Source organism: Callospermophilus lateralis, chromosome 5 (assembly GCF_048772815.1).
Source record: "Callospermophilus lateralis isolate mCalLat2 chromosome 5, mCalLat2.hap1, whole genome shotgun sequence".
In the NCBI taxonomy this organism is placed as follows: Eukaryota; Metazoa; Chordata; class Mammalia; order Rodentia; family Sciuridae; genus Callospermophilus; species Callospermophilus lateralis.
Window position 1 is genome coordinate 83,300,485 of NC_135309.1, and position 16,266 is coordinate 83,316,750.

The 16,266-nt window shown below is 35.3% G+C and overlaps 1 protein-coding gene across 1 annotated transcript in view; it reads left to right on the forward strand.

The window, feature by feature from the left end:
- The first annotated feature begins 9,698 nt into the window (after positions 1 to 9,698).
- LOC143400457 (uncharacterized) overlaps positions 9,699 to 16,266 on the forward strand; it is a 127,758-nt gene continuing 121,190 nt past the window's right edge. The window contains exon 1 of the mRNA XM_077109535.1: positions 9,699 to 9,762. Coding sequence (XP_076965650.1) covers positions 9,699 to 9,762 — 64 coding nt within the window. The remainder of the gene's footprint in view (positions 9,763 to 16,266) is intronic.

Sequence of the window (16,266 nt, forward strand, 5' to 3'; positions counted from 1 at the left end):
GGCTTCTCATATCTTTGTGCATCATACTCTCAGGGGCTGCCTGCTGTATTTTGCCTGGCCTCCCAGGCCTTCCTTTGAAATATTGATGGAAGCCTCTGTTATCTCCTAACTCCAGCATCCTGCATTCTTGCAGAATTAGCACCATGTGGTTGATGCTGAAGTCTGCTACCATTTCAAGGAGTAGCCAAGCCTCCTGGAAACATGGCTGTAGCAGCCTCTGAACACCTGGGTAGCTGCACTTGGTGAAACAGCCTCCTGTTTCCCTATGCAAACAGGGTTCCCCAGCATCCTCTTCTTAAAAGAACTTTTACTTTTATACCCTTGAGCCTGAGATGGATGAAGTCCTGCCAGTGCCTGAGATGCCCTGGAGCCATCGTTCTTATTGTCTCTGTGCAAAGTCTTTAGCATTTCTTTAGTAGCAGTACTGTCTTTAACAACTGCAACTTCCTTACCCTACTTTTACTCTGACCTTTCAAGTCCATGCTTTCCAAATCTTTCTGCTCTGCTTTCTACTCCTGATTATCACAATAAATTTGGCTAAAAGCCTCCAGCAATATTCATGCCAATACCTGAATGCTATGCTGCCTAGAAATTTCTCCCACCAGATTAAAAAGTCCATAGTTTTTAAAATTAGCCTCACAAGCCAGGTGCAGTGGCTCACACCTATAATCCCAGTAGTTTGGGAGGCTGAGGCAGGAGCATCCTAAATTCATAGCCAGCTCAGCAAAAGCAAGCACTGAACAACTCAGTGAGACCCTGTCTCTAAAATAAATAGCATGGTATTGTCATCAAAGTAGATCAATACAACAGAATAGAAGACACAGAGACAAACCCACATAGTTACAGTTAGTTAATATTTAACAAAAGGATCAAAAATGTATATTAATTTGGCAAAATTACTCTATGTGCATGTATAAATATACCTCTTTTAGTCAGCTTTATTGACACTATGGTCAAAAGACCAGACAAGAACAATTTTAGCGGAGGAAAATTTTATTTGACACTCAATTTCAAAGGTCTTAGTCCATAGAGGACCAACTCCATTGTTCTGGATCCAAGGTCAGGCAGAACCTCATGGAAGAAAAGTATGGAAGAGGAAAGCACAAAACCTAGCAATCAGGAAGCAGAGAGAGCTCTGCTCACCAGGGACAAAATATAAACCCCAAAGGCACACCCCTAATGACCCACCTCTTCTAGCTACATCTTACTATCTACTGACAATTACCACCAAGTTATTTTATATCAGTGAACTAATGCACTGACTAGGTTACAACTCTTACAATGAAATTCACAGTGATGTTGTTGTGGTTTGGAATTCTCCTGCATTTTCTCAACATGAAATTATGGAGGATACCTCATGTCCAAACCACAACAATATCACTGTGAATTTCATCTTTTTAAAATATTTATTTATTTATTTTAATTAGATATATATGACAGCAGAATGCATTTTGATTCATCTTACATAACTGCAGCACAACTTTACATTTCTATAGTTGTACACAATGTAGCATCACATCATATGTGCAGTCATTTGGGTACCGAGGGTAATGATGTCCATCTCATTCCATCATCTTTCCTGCCCCCAGTGCCCCTTCCCCTCCCCTATTTCCCCTTTGCCCAATCAAAGTTCTTGCATATTTCCCATGCCCGCCCCCCCCCCCACATTATGGATCAACATCCACGTATCAGAGAGAACATTTGGCCTTTGGTTTTTTTGGGGATTGGCTTACTTCGCTTAGCATGATATTCTCCAACTCCATCAATTTACCTGAAAATCCCATAATTTCATTCTCTTTTAATGCTGAGTAATATTTCATTATGTATATATGCCACCGTTTCTTCATCCATTCATCTACTGAAGGGCATCTAGGTTGGTTCCACAGTTTAGCTATTGTGAATTAAGCTGCTATAAATATTGATGTGACTGCATTACTATAGTATGCTGGTTTTAAGTTCTTTGGATATACTGAGGAGTGGGATAGCTGGGTCAAATGGTTCCATTCCAAGTTTTCTAAGGAATCTCTATACTTCTTTCCAAATTGGTTGCACCAATTTGCAGTCCCACCAGCAATGTATGAGTGTGCCTTTGCCCCCAACATCCTCACCAACACTTATTGTTTGTATTCTTGATAACTGCCATTCTGATTAGCATGAGATGAAATCTTAAAGTAGTTTTGATTTGCATTTCTCTAATTACTAGAGATGTTGAACATTTTTTCATATATTTGTTGATCAATTGTATATCTTCTTCTGGGAAGAGTCTGTCCAGCTCCTTAGGCCATTTATTAATTAGGTTGGGTTTTATTGTTTGTTTGTTTGCTTTGTTTTTTTGTTTTTTTTTGGTTTTTTTTTTTTGGTGTTAAGCCTATGTATATCTATAAAACACCAATTAAAATAAACACATAAATAAATAAAAGGAAGACCAGTAGAACAGAAGAAGGGGAATGGGAGGAAAGAAGGACAGAGGAGGCACCCAGGACTAAAATGGAGAAGATAAAATTTCATGCATTTGTGATTTTGTCAAAATGAACCAGAAGAATTATGTATAATTATAATGCACTAATAAAAGTATAAGAAATAAAATGTCATATGATTGTCACAGTTTTCATGATAGGTATTCTCAAGTCATCATGCAGAAAAGCAAAACAAAAACAAAAACAAAACCATACTAAGCAGAAAGTGTATAGCAATGAATGCCTACATTAAAAAAAATAACCACAGCCGCCCAGCCAGACTGGAGCAGGAAGCCGCGACAGCCGCCCAGCCAGACCGGAGGAGGAAGTCCGGTCCCGCCCCGAGCGCTAGTCTCCAGGAAGCCCATCAACCCTTAAAACCCATCAAAGTGGGTGTGGCTACCAGCACAGTTGCGGCTGATCCAGGTACCCGGTTTCCAACTCCCCCACCCTTAGCTGCGATAACTCAAAATATTTCCCACAAGCTTTTGGGGATTGTAGCTATCAACACAAAACAACAACTGTAGAGGCACCTGGTTTCTACCTCAGAGACTAGAGTAGGGAAGATACAGGTGGAAGCTCATTTCCCTTCACACTGGCTATACCCACCACCCTGAATACAGAGGCTCAAACTAGGAATAGACAACGCCACCTACTGGAAGCAAGGAAAACAGTGTTCTGAGAGACTTTTGTTGTTGTTGTTGTTGTTTTTTTCCTCTCTTTCTCTTTTCTTCTCTCTCTCCCACAACTTCAGCATATGTGAAACCAAGAACTGAGCATGAACAACTGAATTACCAAAGTAATATAATATAAAGGAATTGCATATACCCCACCTCCCCCCCATTTTTTTCTGTATTTCTATCTTACTTCCCTTTCCCTTCTCTTATTTCTCTTTTCTTCCTTGTTATTTCTTTTCTTTTCTTTTTTTTTTTAATTCATATTCTCTCTATACCACTTTCAATCTCCTAACTTTTGCTATCTATACATAGGGTAACTATCTAAATAGGAGGTTGAGTCTATACATTCTTCCATAAATTACCAGTCAAGTGGTTAGAGTTCTCCAAAGGTGCTAAGTTAGCTTAACCTCATTCCCTCACTCCTTTCTCTTTAAGTATAACATCCTTCGTCTGAAATTAAGTTTTCTATATGCCACCAGATATGGTACGCCTTTTATGAAACTAAGGAATATATTCTTAAGTAATAATTAAATCCAATATCTATAGTCTTAGAATCTAACTATAAATGTATTAATAATGTAAACTTGTCCTTAGATAATATACTGTTGATATTGGGATCTGTTAACATTGTCTTTCTCCGAAAAAGAGGGATATTGGAGCTATTCAAGAACAATACAAATATATAAGGGGAAAAACATTAGCTCAACAGTTTCACAAAGCTAGAAAGAATCATGAGAAGTATGAAAAGACAAGGAAAGAAAGGACCACAAACAATACAGGTCAATTCAACATTAGATGAGGTAATATCTGCAGCTGATGGAATGTCAGACAAAGAGTTCAGGATATACATGCTTCAGATGATCTGGAGTCTCAAGGAAGACATTATTCATCAAATTCAGACAATGAAAAATCACTTTGACAATGAATTACATAAACAAATCCAAGAAGCAAAAGATCAACTCTATAGGGAGATAGAGGATATAAAAAACAAACAAACAGAAATCCTGGAAATGCAGGAAACAATAAACCAAAATAAAAACTCAAATGAGAGTATTACCAGCAGAGTAGAACACTTGGAAGATAGAACTTCAGACAACGAAGACAAAGTTTTTCAACTTGAAAAGAACACAGACAGCTCAGCGAGAATGTTAAGAAATCATGAGCAGAACATCCAAGAATTATGGGATAACATCAAGAAACCAAACCTAAGAGTTATTGGGATACAAGAGGGTACAGAGGTCCAAACCAAGGGAATGAGTAATCTATTCAATGAAATAATACTAGAAAACTTCCCAGACTTAAAGAATGAAAAAGAAATCCAAATACTAGAAGCCTACAGGACACCGAATATACAAAATCATAAGAGATCCACCCCAAGACATATAATAATGAAGATGCCCAACATACAGAATAAGGAGAGAATCTTAAAAGCCACAAGAGAGAGGAAGCAGATTACATTTAAGGGTAAACCAATCAGGATAACTGCTGATCTTTCAACACAGACTCTGAAAGCTAGAAGATCCTGGAACAACATATTTCAAATGCTGAAAGAAAAAGGGTTCCAACCAAGAATCATGTATCCAGCGAAATTAAGCTTCAGGATTGAAGATGAAATAAAAATCTTCCACGATAAGCAAAAGTTAAAAGAATTTGCAGCTAGAAAACCAGCTCTTCAAAACATCCTTGGCAAAACATTACAGGAAGAGGAAATGAAAAATAACAATGAAAACCAACAACGGGAGGTAGTACAATAAAGGAAAAACTAAGCATAGAGGAAAAACTAATCATGTTAAGTATCATACATAACCAAATATGGCTGGAAATACAAACCATATCTCAATAGTAACCCTAAATGTTAATGGCTTAAATGCACCAATCAAAAGACATAGGCTAGTAGAATGGATTAAAAAAAAGATCCAACAATATGCTGCCTACAGGAGACTCATCTGATAGGAAAAGACATACACAGACTGAAGGTGAAAGGTTGGGAAAAATCATATCACTCATACGGACCCCGGAAGCAAGCAGGGGTGTCCATACTTGTATCAAATAAAATAGACTTCAAGCCAAAGTTAATCAAAAGGGATAAACAAGGACAATACATACTGCTCAAGGGAACCATACACCAACAAGACTTGACGATCATTAATATATATGCCCCAAACAATGGTGCAGCTATGTTCATCAAACAAACTCTTCTCAAGTTCAAGAGTCTAATAGACCACAACACAATAATCATGGGAGATTTTAATACAAGCGGATACACTTTCTTCTCAGCAGCACATGGATCCTTCTCAAAAATAGACCATATATTATGTCACAGGGCAAAGCTTAGCAATTACAAAGGAGTTGAGATACTTCCATGCATTTTATCTGATCATAATGGAATGAAATTGGAAATCAATAATAAAATGAGAAAGGAAAAACCCTACATCACATGGAGATTAAACAATATGCTACTGAATGAACAAAGGGTTACAGAAGACATCAAAGTGGAAATTAAAAAATTCTTAGAGGTAAACGAAAACTCAGAAACAACATATCGAAATCTTTGGGACACTATGAAAGCAGTACTAAGAGGAAAATTCATTTCATGGAGTTCATTCCTTAAAAGAAGGAAAAGCCAACAAATAAATGACCTCATACTACACCTCAAAGCCTTAGAAAAAGAAGAACAAATCAGCAGCAAATACAGTAGAAGGCAAGAAATAATTAAAATTAGAGCAGAAATCAATGAAATCGAAACAAAAGAAACAATCAAAAAAATTGACAAAACTAAAAGTTGGTTCTTTGAAAAAATAAATAAGATTGATAGACCACTAGCCACGCTAACAAAAAGAAGAAGAGAGATAACCCAAATTACTAGCTTACGGGATGAAAAAGGCAACATCACAACAGACAATTCAGAAATACAGACGATAATTAGAAATTATTTTGAAACCCTATACTCTAATAAAATAGAAGATAGTGAAGGCATAGATAAATTCCTTGAGACATATGAACTACCCAGATTGAATCAGGAAGATATAAACAACCTAAACAGATCAATATCAAGGGAGGAAATAGAAGAAGCCATCAAAAGACTACCAACCAAGAAAAGCCCAGGACCGGATGGATATACAGCAGAGTTTTACAAAACATTTAAAGAGGAACTAATACCAATACTCCATAATCTATTTCAGGAGATAGAAAAAGAGGGAGAACTCCCAAATTCATTCTATGAGGCCAATATCACCCTGATTCCCAAACCAGAGAAGGACACCTCAAAGAAAGAAAACTACAGACCAATATCCCTAATGAATTTAGATGCAAAAATCCTCAATAAAATTCTGGCAAATCGTATACAAAAACATATCAAAAAGATTGTGCACCATGATCAAGTAGGATTCATCCCTGGGATGCAAGGCTGGTTCAATATACGGAAATCAATAAACGTTATTCACCACATCAATAGACTTAAAGATAAGAACCATATGATCATCTCGGTGGACGCAGAAAAAGCATTCGACAAAGTACAGCATCCCTTTATGTTCAAAACATTAGAAAAACTAGGGATAACAGGAACTTACCTCAAAATTATAAAAGCTATATATGCTAAGCCTCAGGCTAGCATCATTCTAAATGGAAAAAAACTGAAGGCATTCCCTCTAAAATCTGGAACAAGACAGGGATGCCCTCTCTCACCACTTCTATTCAATATAGTTCTCGAAACACTGGCCAGAGCAATTAGACAGACGAAAGAAATTAAAGGCATAAAAATAGGAAAAGAAGAACTTAAATTATCACTATTTGCGGATGATATGATCCTATACCTAGAAGTCACAAAAGGGTCTACAAAGAAACTACTAGAGCTAATAAATGAATTCAGCAAAGTGGCTGGATATAAAATCAACACGCATAAATCAAAGGCATTCCTGTATATCAGCGACAAATCTTCTGAACTGGAAATGAGGACATCTACCCCATTCACAATATCCTTAAAAAAAATAAAATACTTGGGAATCAACCTAACAAAAGAGGTGAAAGATTTATACAATGAAAACTACAGAACCCTAAAGAGAGAAATAGAAGAAGATCTCAGAAGATGGAAAAATATACCCTGTTCATGGATAGGCAGAACTAACATCATCAAAATGGCAATATTACCAAAAGTTCTCTATAGGTTCAATGCAATGCCAATCAAAATCCCAACGGCATTTCTTGTAGAAATAGATAAAGCAATCATGAAATTCATATGGAAAAATAAAAGACCCAGAATAGCAAAAGCAATTCTAAGCAGGAAGTGTGAATCAGGAGGTGTAGCGATACCAGATTTCAAACTGTACTACAAAGCAATAGTAACAAAAACAGTATGGTACTGGTACCAAAACAGGCGGGTGGACCAATGGTATAGAATAGAGGACACAGAAACCAATCCACAAAATTACAACTATCTTATATTCGATAAAGGGGCTAAAAGCATGCAATGGAGGAAGGATAGCATCTTCAACAAATGGTGCTGGGAAAACTGGAAATCCATATGCAATAAAATGAAACTGAATCCCCTCCTCTCGCCATGCACAAAAGTTAACTCAAAATGAATCAAGGACCTTGATATCAAATCAGAGACTATGCGTCTGATAGATGAAAAGGTTGGCTCCGATCTACATATTGTGGGGTCGGGCTCCAAATTCCTTAATAGGACACCCATAGCACAAGAGTTAAAAACAAGAATCAACAAATGGGACTTACTTAAACTAAAAAGTTTTTTCTCAGCAAGAGAAACAATAAGAGAGGTAAATAGGGAGCCTACATCCTGGGAACAAATTTTTACTCCTCACACTTCAGATAGAGCCCTAATATCCAGAGTATACAAAGAACTCAAAAAATTAAACAATAAGAAAACAAATAACCCAATCAACAAATGGGCCAAAGACCTGAACAGACACTTCTCAGAGGAGGACATACAATCAATCAACAAGTACATGAAAAAATGCTCACCATCTCTAGCAGTCAGAGAAATGCAAATCAAAACCACCCTAAGATACCATCTCACTCCAGTAAGATTGGCAGCCATTATGAAGTCGAACAATAACAAGTGCTGGCGAGGATGTGGGGAAAAGGGTACTCTTATACATTGCTGGTGGGACTGCAAAATGGTGAGGCCAATATGGAAAGCAGTATGGAGATTCCTGGGAAAGCTGGGAATGGAACCACCATTTGACCCAGCCATTGCCCTTCTCGGACTATTTCCTGAAGACCTCAAAAGAGCGTACTACAGGGATACTGCCACATCGATGTTCATAGCAGCACAATTCACAATAGCTAGACTGTGGAACCAACCCCGATGCCCCTCAATAGATGAATGGATAAAAAAAAATGTGGCATTTATACACAATGGAGTACTACGCAGCACTAAGAAATGACAAAATCATGGAATTTGCAGGGAAATGGATGGCACTAGAGCAGATTATGCTAAGTGAAGCTAGCCAATCCCTAAAAAACAAATGCCAAATGTCTTCTTTGATATAATGAGAGCAACCAAGAACAGAGCAGGGAGGAAGAGCAGGAGGAAAAGATTAACATTAAGCAGAGTCATGAAGTGGGAGGGAAAGGGAGAGAAAAGGGAAATTGCTTGGAAATGGAAGGAGACCCTCATTGTTATACAAAATTACATATAAGAGTTTGTGAGGGGAATGGGAAAAAAATAAGGAGAGAAATGAATTACAGTAGATGGGGTAGAGAGAGAAGATGGAAGGGGAGGGGAGGGGGGATAGTAGAGGATAGGAAAGGTAGCAGAATACAACAGTTACTAATATGGTATTATGTAAAAATGTGGATGTGTAACCGATGTGATTCTGCAATCTTTGTAATGTTTTGAATAACCAATAAAAAAAAAAATAACCACATGATACATCTCAACATCCTAAAAAGGCAAAAACAAAGCAAACCCAAATGCAGTAAAAGGAAAGAAGTAATAAATATCAGAGCTGAAATAAATGAAATAGAGACTAAAAAGCAAAAAAAAACAAAAAAAAATCAATAAAATTAAGAATTAATTGATTGTTGGTTCTTTGAATAGATAAACAAGATTGACAAACTCTTAGCCAAACTAACCAAAAAAAAAAAAAAAAAGATAGAAAAATACCCAAATTGTTAAAATTATAGTCAAAAAAGGAGGTATGGGGCAGGAGGGACTAGGGATATGGCTCAGTTGGTAAAGTGCATTCCATTCACAAGGCCCTGGTTTCAATCCCCAGCACCAAAAAAAAAAAAAAAAAAAAAAAAAAAAAAAGAGGTATGTTAGAACAGATATCACTGAAATCCTTGTAATTATTAGAAACTATTTTGAAAAAAATTATATTTCAAAATAATGGAAAATCTAGACAAAATGGACAAATTTCTAGACACATATGACCTTCCAAAATTGAACTAAGAGAAAATTAGTAGAAAATCAATACAAGCACTGAAATTGAAAGAGTAATAAAAATGTATCCCAACAAAGAAAAGCCTTGGACTAGATGGATTCACAGTTGAATTATACCAAACTTTTTAAAAAACTTATGGCAATGCTGCACCATGAAAAATGCTGCCCGTGAAAAATGCTGTCCATGAAAAAGAAACACCTCCAAACTCATCCCATAAAGCTGGTATTACATGTCTATAAAAACACAACAACAACAACAAATACTACAGACCAATATCATTTGTGAATATAGATATAAAAATCCTTAAAAAAATAAATGCAAATCAGCTGGGTGTGGTGGTGCAGGCCTGTAATCCCAGCTGCTTGGGAGGCTGAGACAGGAGAATTGAGGGTTCAAAGCCAGCCTCAGCAAAAGCAAGACACTAAGCAACTCAGTGAGACCGTGTCTCTAAATAAAATACAAAATAGGGCTGGGGATGTGGCTCTCTGGTTGAATGCCCTGAGTTCAATCCCTGGTACTCACCCCCCCAAAAAATGCAAATCAAATTAACTAACACATTAAAATGTTTTTGCACCATGGGCAAGTTTATTTCATTTTAGGGATGCAAGAATATTTCAATATGTGCAAACCAATAAATGTAATACACCATATAAATAGAATAAAAAACAAAAACAACATGACTTTCTCAATAGATGCAGAAAAAGCCTTTCATAAAGTTTTATATCTCTTTATGATAAAAGTCCTGAGGAGACTGAATAGAAGGGTCACATCTCAAGATAATAAAAACTGTATGTAACAAATCTACAGCCAACTTCACACTGAGTGGAAAAAACTGAAAGCATGACCTCTAAAATCACATGGGTGCTCACTCTTAACATTTTCACTGTATATAATGTGAGAAATTTCATCCAGAGAAATCAGGCAAGGTAAAGAAAAAGTATAAAAATAGAAAATAAGTCAAATTATCCCCATTTGCAGATGACATGATTGTAGTAAGCCATTGTTGTAAATTGTGGCCGCCATTAGAAGATGGCGCCGGCTTCCACTGTGGCCTGTGATAAATCAAATTCCTTTGTGGAGAGTTGGCACGCTATCTCTTGCCACCCTATAAGAAAGACCCACGCGGCGGTTTAAGATTGGTACGTGGGAGGCTTTATTAGGCTGTGCTTGGGCCCTCGAGAAGGGGAAGAAGGAGAAAGAAAGGGAGTCACTAAGAGATACTTAAATCAAGGCCTGAATAAACTGCTGAAAGAAGATTCCTGAGTTGCGTCTTCCTTGCGGGCAAGGGGTCGCGACACATGATTATAAATATAAAAGACCCTAAAGACTACCAAAAGACTCATAAAAACTAATGAACAAATTAATCAAAATAACATGATACAAAATGAATCATATTGACATACATGAAATATGACAGCTACAAAAATCAGTACCTTTTCTATACACCAACAATTAACTCACTGAAAAGGAAATCAGGAAACAATCCCTTTAAAAAAAATTATATGTCTATGAATAAACATCATCAAGGAGATGGAAAACCTCTTCAATGAAAATTGTACAATGGCAAAAAAAAAAAAAAAAAAAGAAATCAGAAGATGTAAAGACTTCCCATGTTCATGAAATTGGGAGAGTTAGCATTGTTCAAATGCTTATACTACCCAAAGCATATACACACTCAATGTAATCCCCATCAAACTATCAAAGTCACTTTTTACAGAAGTAGATAAAAAGAATCCTAAAATTTATTTAGAACGACAAAAACCCCCAGATAGTCAAAATAATTCTGAGCAAAAAGAACAATGCTGGAGGCATCACAATCCTTGACTGCAGACTGTACTATATAGCCATTGTAACAACAACAACAAAAATATAGTATTGGCATAAAAACATGTGTGCATACCAATGGAATCAATAGAGAATCCAGAAATGAACTTATATGTATTAACCATTTGATTCTTGATAAAGAGTATCAGAAATGTATGTTGAAGAAAAAGAGCCTCTTCAACAAATGATTCTGGGAAAACTAGACACCCACCTATAGAAGATTAAAATTAGACCTCTCTCTCTCATCCTGTACATAAATCAACTCAAAATGTATCAAAGACCTTGAGATAGAACCTGAAATTTTGAAATGACTAGAGGGAAACACTTCAAGATATTGGCACAGTATAACATTTCCTGAATAGAACTCCAATAGCTCAGGAAATAAAAGCAACAATTGACAAATGGGATTAGATTTTAAATGGAATTACAAATTAAAAAGCTCCTGTATAGAAAAGGAAGCGATCACCAGAATGAACACACAACTTACAGAACAGGAAAAAAATCTTCACTATCCAATATGACCTGGAATTACTATGCATAAAGAACTTGAAAAACTTAACATCAAAGAATAAGTAGTCCAATCAAAAAGGGGCAAATGATCCAAAAGACACTTCTCAAAAAAGAGGAAATACAAATGGCAATAAATAGGTATGAAAAAAAAAAAAAGTTCAACATCTCTAGTCATCGGAGAAATGCAAACCAAAAATACCTTAGATTTCATCTTAGAGCAGGCAGAATGGCTATTATCAAAATAATAACAACAACAACAAAATGTTAGTGAGGATATAGGGAAAAAGAAACCCTTATACACTATTGACTGAAATTAAAATTAGTATAGCCACTATGAAAAATAATATGGTGTTTCTTAAAAAAACAAAAATAGAACTTCATATGATTTATCTATACCACTCCAGGGTATATAACCAAAAAAAAACAAAGTCAGCATACAAATAGATATCTGCTAATCTATCTTTATAGAGTTCACAGTAGTCAAGTTGTGGAATCAGCATATGTGCCTATCAAAGAAAATGTGTTAAACACATGCACGCATACACAAACACACACACACACACACAAAAATACATGGTTTATCAACATTCAGCCATAAAGAAGAATGAAATATAGTCTTTTCAGGAAAGTCAGTGTAACTGAAGATCATCATGTTAAGCTATATTAGCCAGATACAGAAAAATAAGTTTTTATGTTTTCTCTCATAGATAGAAATTTGGGGGGGTAGTCAAACTGAGTATAGAAGAAGAACTTTTAGGAAAGGGAAAGACAAAAAAGGGGAGGAAGGAGAGATAAATGGGAAAAGAGGGTTTTAGGAAGAGTGGATATGATTAAAACATGATATATACATGTGTGGAAATGTCACAGTGAAAACCATTTGTATAATTAATGTTAATATTTATAATATAAAAAAGCAAAAAAAAATATTTTAATATTGTATTTTGTAGTTTGGAGTCAATTTATACACACACATGAAGAGCAATATATATATATATATATATATATATATATATATATATATATATATATTCGATAATTTTTACTTTATATGGTCAATAATTTTTACTTTTCAGTTTGTAAGTTATATATGTAATGTAATGAATATTTTCATAACTTGTCTGATATTGGCAATCTTTGCATTTTGAAATTTTCACTTGTTTACTCCTCATGAAGAATTAAAAGTCCACATATTTAATTTATTTTGGAAAATGAGTTAGCTTGTCAAAGACTCAGTTAGAAATTTGGATAAAGACAAAAAAGAATGGCAAACAGAGTCTGGGACCATGAACAAGAAGGAGCAAACAAGACTATTAATAAGCCAAATAAACTAGATTAAACCCCACATAAAAAATAACAGTAGACAGCTGGTTGTATAACTGCATTGCTAATGTGGGTATAACAAAATATCAGGTAAAAATGTTTTATAAAACAAACCCATTAAAAATTATTTAGAATAAAATTTCCACAGTGCAAATTTTATTAGAACTGAGAACCAGTTTTTAGGTTCTGAATATATCTGTATGTGAGACAAGTAGTGGGTACTGAGTGAAACCTATGTGTTTACCGAGCTCAAAGGGGGCACTTTTCTCTAGTAGAAAAATGTGTAGGACAAAGTAAATCTAATGTGCAAACTTACATGCTTTTGTCTTCAAATGTGAAGATCTAGGTCTTGAGGCAAACCAAGAGAAGTTGGGAAACTTGAAAAGTAGTTGGTAAAGGAGGGCAAGGGAATTTGCATTCTCTGCAGGTGAAAGGAAAGGGATCAAATTGTTGGGAGTTTTGACACCACAGGGGCACATAGAAACAGGCTGTATTTTGAGGAGACAGGGTAGTAAAGTTGCCAAACACCTGCACCTTCAAAAAAAGTCTCATTGATTAGCCATTAACTGAAGAGGAATTGCTTATGAAAATAAATACTGAAAATTGTTTTTCTTTTTTTACACTGCACCTTGTTCTTTTCCTTCCCAGAACACTCAGCATAAAATTCCAAACAGCTTCTAAAACAGAAAGTGCAAATTGTTATATAAGACACATTTTCAAATAACTCACTTTATTTGCTCAAAGTAGAAATAATTCAAAGGAGAGTCATTCAAATAATAAAAATAGTTTGGTGAAAATGTGTAGTCAGCAACCTGAATTTTTTACTTGTTTGGAAACATGGTTTTCAGCTATAAAATAGGCATTCGAATGTGTTAATTGAGCTAATAAGCAAATTCCTCATTTTATTTTCACTGAAGGATATCCATATATAATTGTACTCATTGGTAAAAGAAACACTTTTAATTCATTATTCCTTCCAGAATACTACATTTCTCTTTTTATTGCTAAGCAGAGACATAGCCATTACACCAAGTGATGGGAATCTTTTCCTTTAAAAATTCCCATTATAACAATACTCTTCAGAATAGTGGGTACAGCTATGAAATTTTAACATGAATTTTAAACTTAAAACAAACAAAAAGACTTCATGCTAATGGAGACTTTTTTTTTTTTTTCTAACTAGAGAAGTCTGATAAGAAATAGACAAACAGCAGCAGGAAGAATGAAAAAATGTCCTAGTTTTCCATTCCTGGGCTCAAGGGAACTCTACCAGACCAATTCATTCATTGTCTCAGCCATGAAGGTTTAAAGGCTTTCGTCTAAATACTTAACTAGTGAAGTGGGTACATTTTTAGTAATGAGGAAGTTACACCCATGAGTAGAAACTGAAAATGATACTCTTACCCATTCAGACAGAGTGAGTGGACAACTGATGTAGTCTGAAGTTTATTTTTGCACTAGCCTGAAATTGCAGTTTATTGGAGCAGTACAATGTTCTGAATGCCTCAGTAGAGTACCTTATAAATATTTATTACTGCTCTTAGGTGTCGGTGAGCTGAAACCATTTCTATCAGTGGGGGTAAAGTGATTTTAAATGCCATTTATCCAAAAGCTTTACAGCAGAATTATTTTGCTTTTTTTCTAGGTTTACTTGTACTTGTGGAACATGTATGAATACTCTAGTGCCAGTTCATTTGCAAATCTGAAGAAAGAATACTCCAATGATGCATGCAAACTGAAACCACAGGGACTTTTTTGGTCCTGACCACTATACCCTCTGCATCAAGGTTAAGGCTTCAGTTGGAGTGTATCCATAAATAGGAAGCCAGTTGGAAATCTGTGTGTTTTGGGCTACTAGGAGAAAATATGTACATGTCTAGGTGTACCTCAAAGTTTTCATGGCTGCAAAAGGTATCTATTTATTATTTCCAAAATACACCCTCAGTTTACTTTGTACAAATTCCTAGATTTGCCATGTCAATTTTTTTCTTCAGTTTTCAGTCATTTCATACATCCTTGTGAAAAAAAAAACCACATTTTATTCTAATATGATAAATTTGTCACATAAAACCCTGAGTTTTATTTTACACAGGGAAAAGAGTATGAATATTCTCCTTGTTCAGTATATGTATCATTAGTTCTAATAAGTTGTATATTATTTCAAAATCAGACTTCTAGACTTTGTAGAAGTTATTTTTTGCCTGATCTTTGCAATCCATTTCTAACATTTACTTACGAATCCCTATTTAAAACAAGCTCTTAAGGAAACAACTCTTTGATTAGCTTATTCTCATAATGATAATATTTACATGGGACTTTATATAAACAGAATTGGTAATTATTTAATTTTATCCTTAAATAACACTACAAATGTTTACTAATATCATCATTCCAATCTACAATTGGCAAAGAAGAGGCCCATTTCTCAAAGGCAAATTGTTTATAAATAGAAAAACCTAAGCTTGAAGGAGATATTTCACTCCAAATCCTTTTATCTTTTCACTTATTTTAAAGATGTTCCATAATAACACTGCATAGACAAAAGCACTTCCCGTCTCTATCTCCTCTTTTATTCCCTAAATTTTCAACATTTTGGATATTCTACTTTTGTTACTTTATATATTTCTTTAGGGCCTTCATTACTTACTTGGTTCTCAATTTTTTTTTCTTTCTTTTTTTTTTTTTTTTGTCTCCAACTGCCCATTAGAAATAGCTACTTGGATGTCTCCAGCCTCCCAAATACCACATGTCTTATCATTATCTTTTCTTCTGAGCATGTTTCAGCTTTTATATCCCTATGTCAAAAGTCTTGCCCAACACAGAAATTTGGGCATTGTTATATTTATATATCCCTCACCTTGCTTCACCCTACAGCCAGGCAATCTCTAAATTGTATGATTTTTCTTGAGAATGAATACTTCTTAAATCTCAGCATCTCCCTCTCCTATTCCATACTCCCCATAGCTTGCTTCCTCCCTCCTTCACACCTTTCACTGCCACTATCCTACTTTTGCTCATTCTCCTGGTTTTTACATCAGCTTCCAGAATTTGCCTCCTTATATCTGGTTTTAA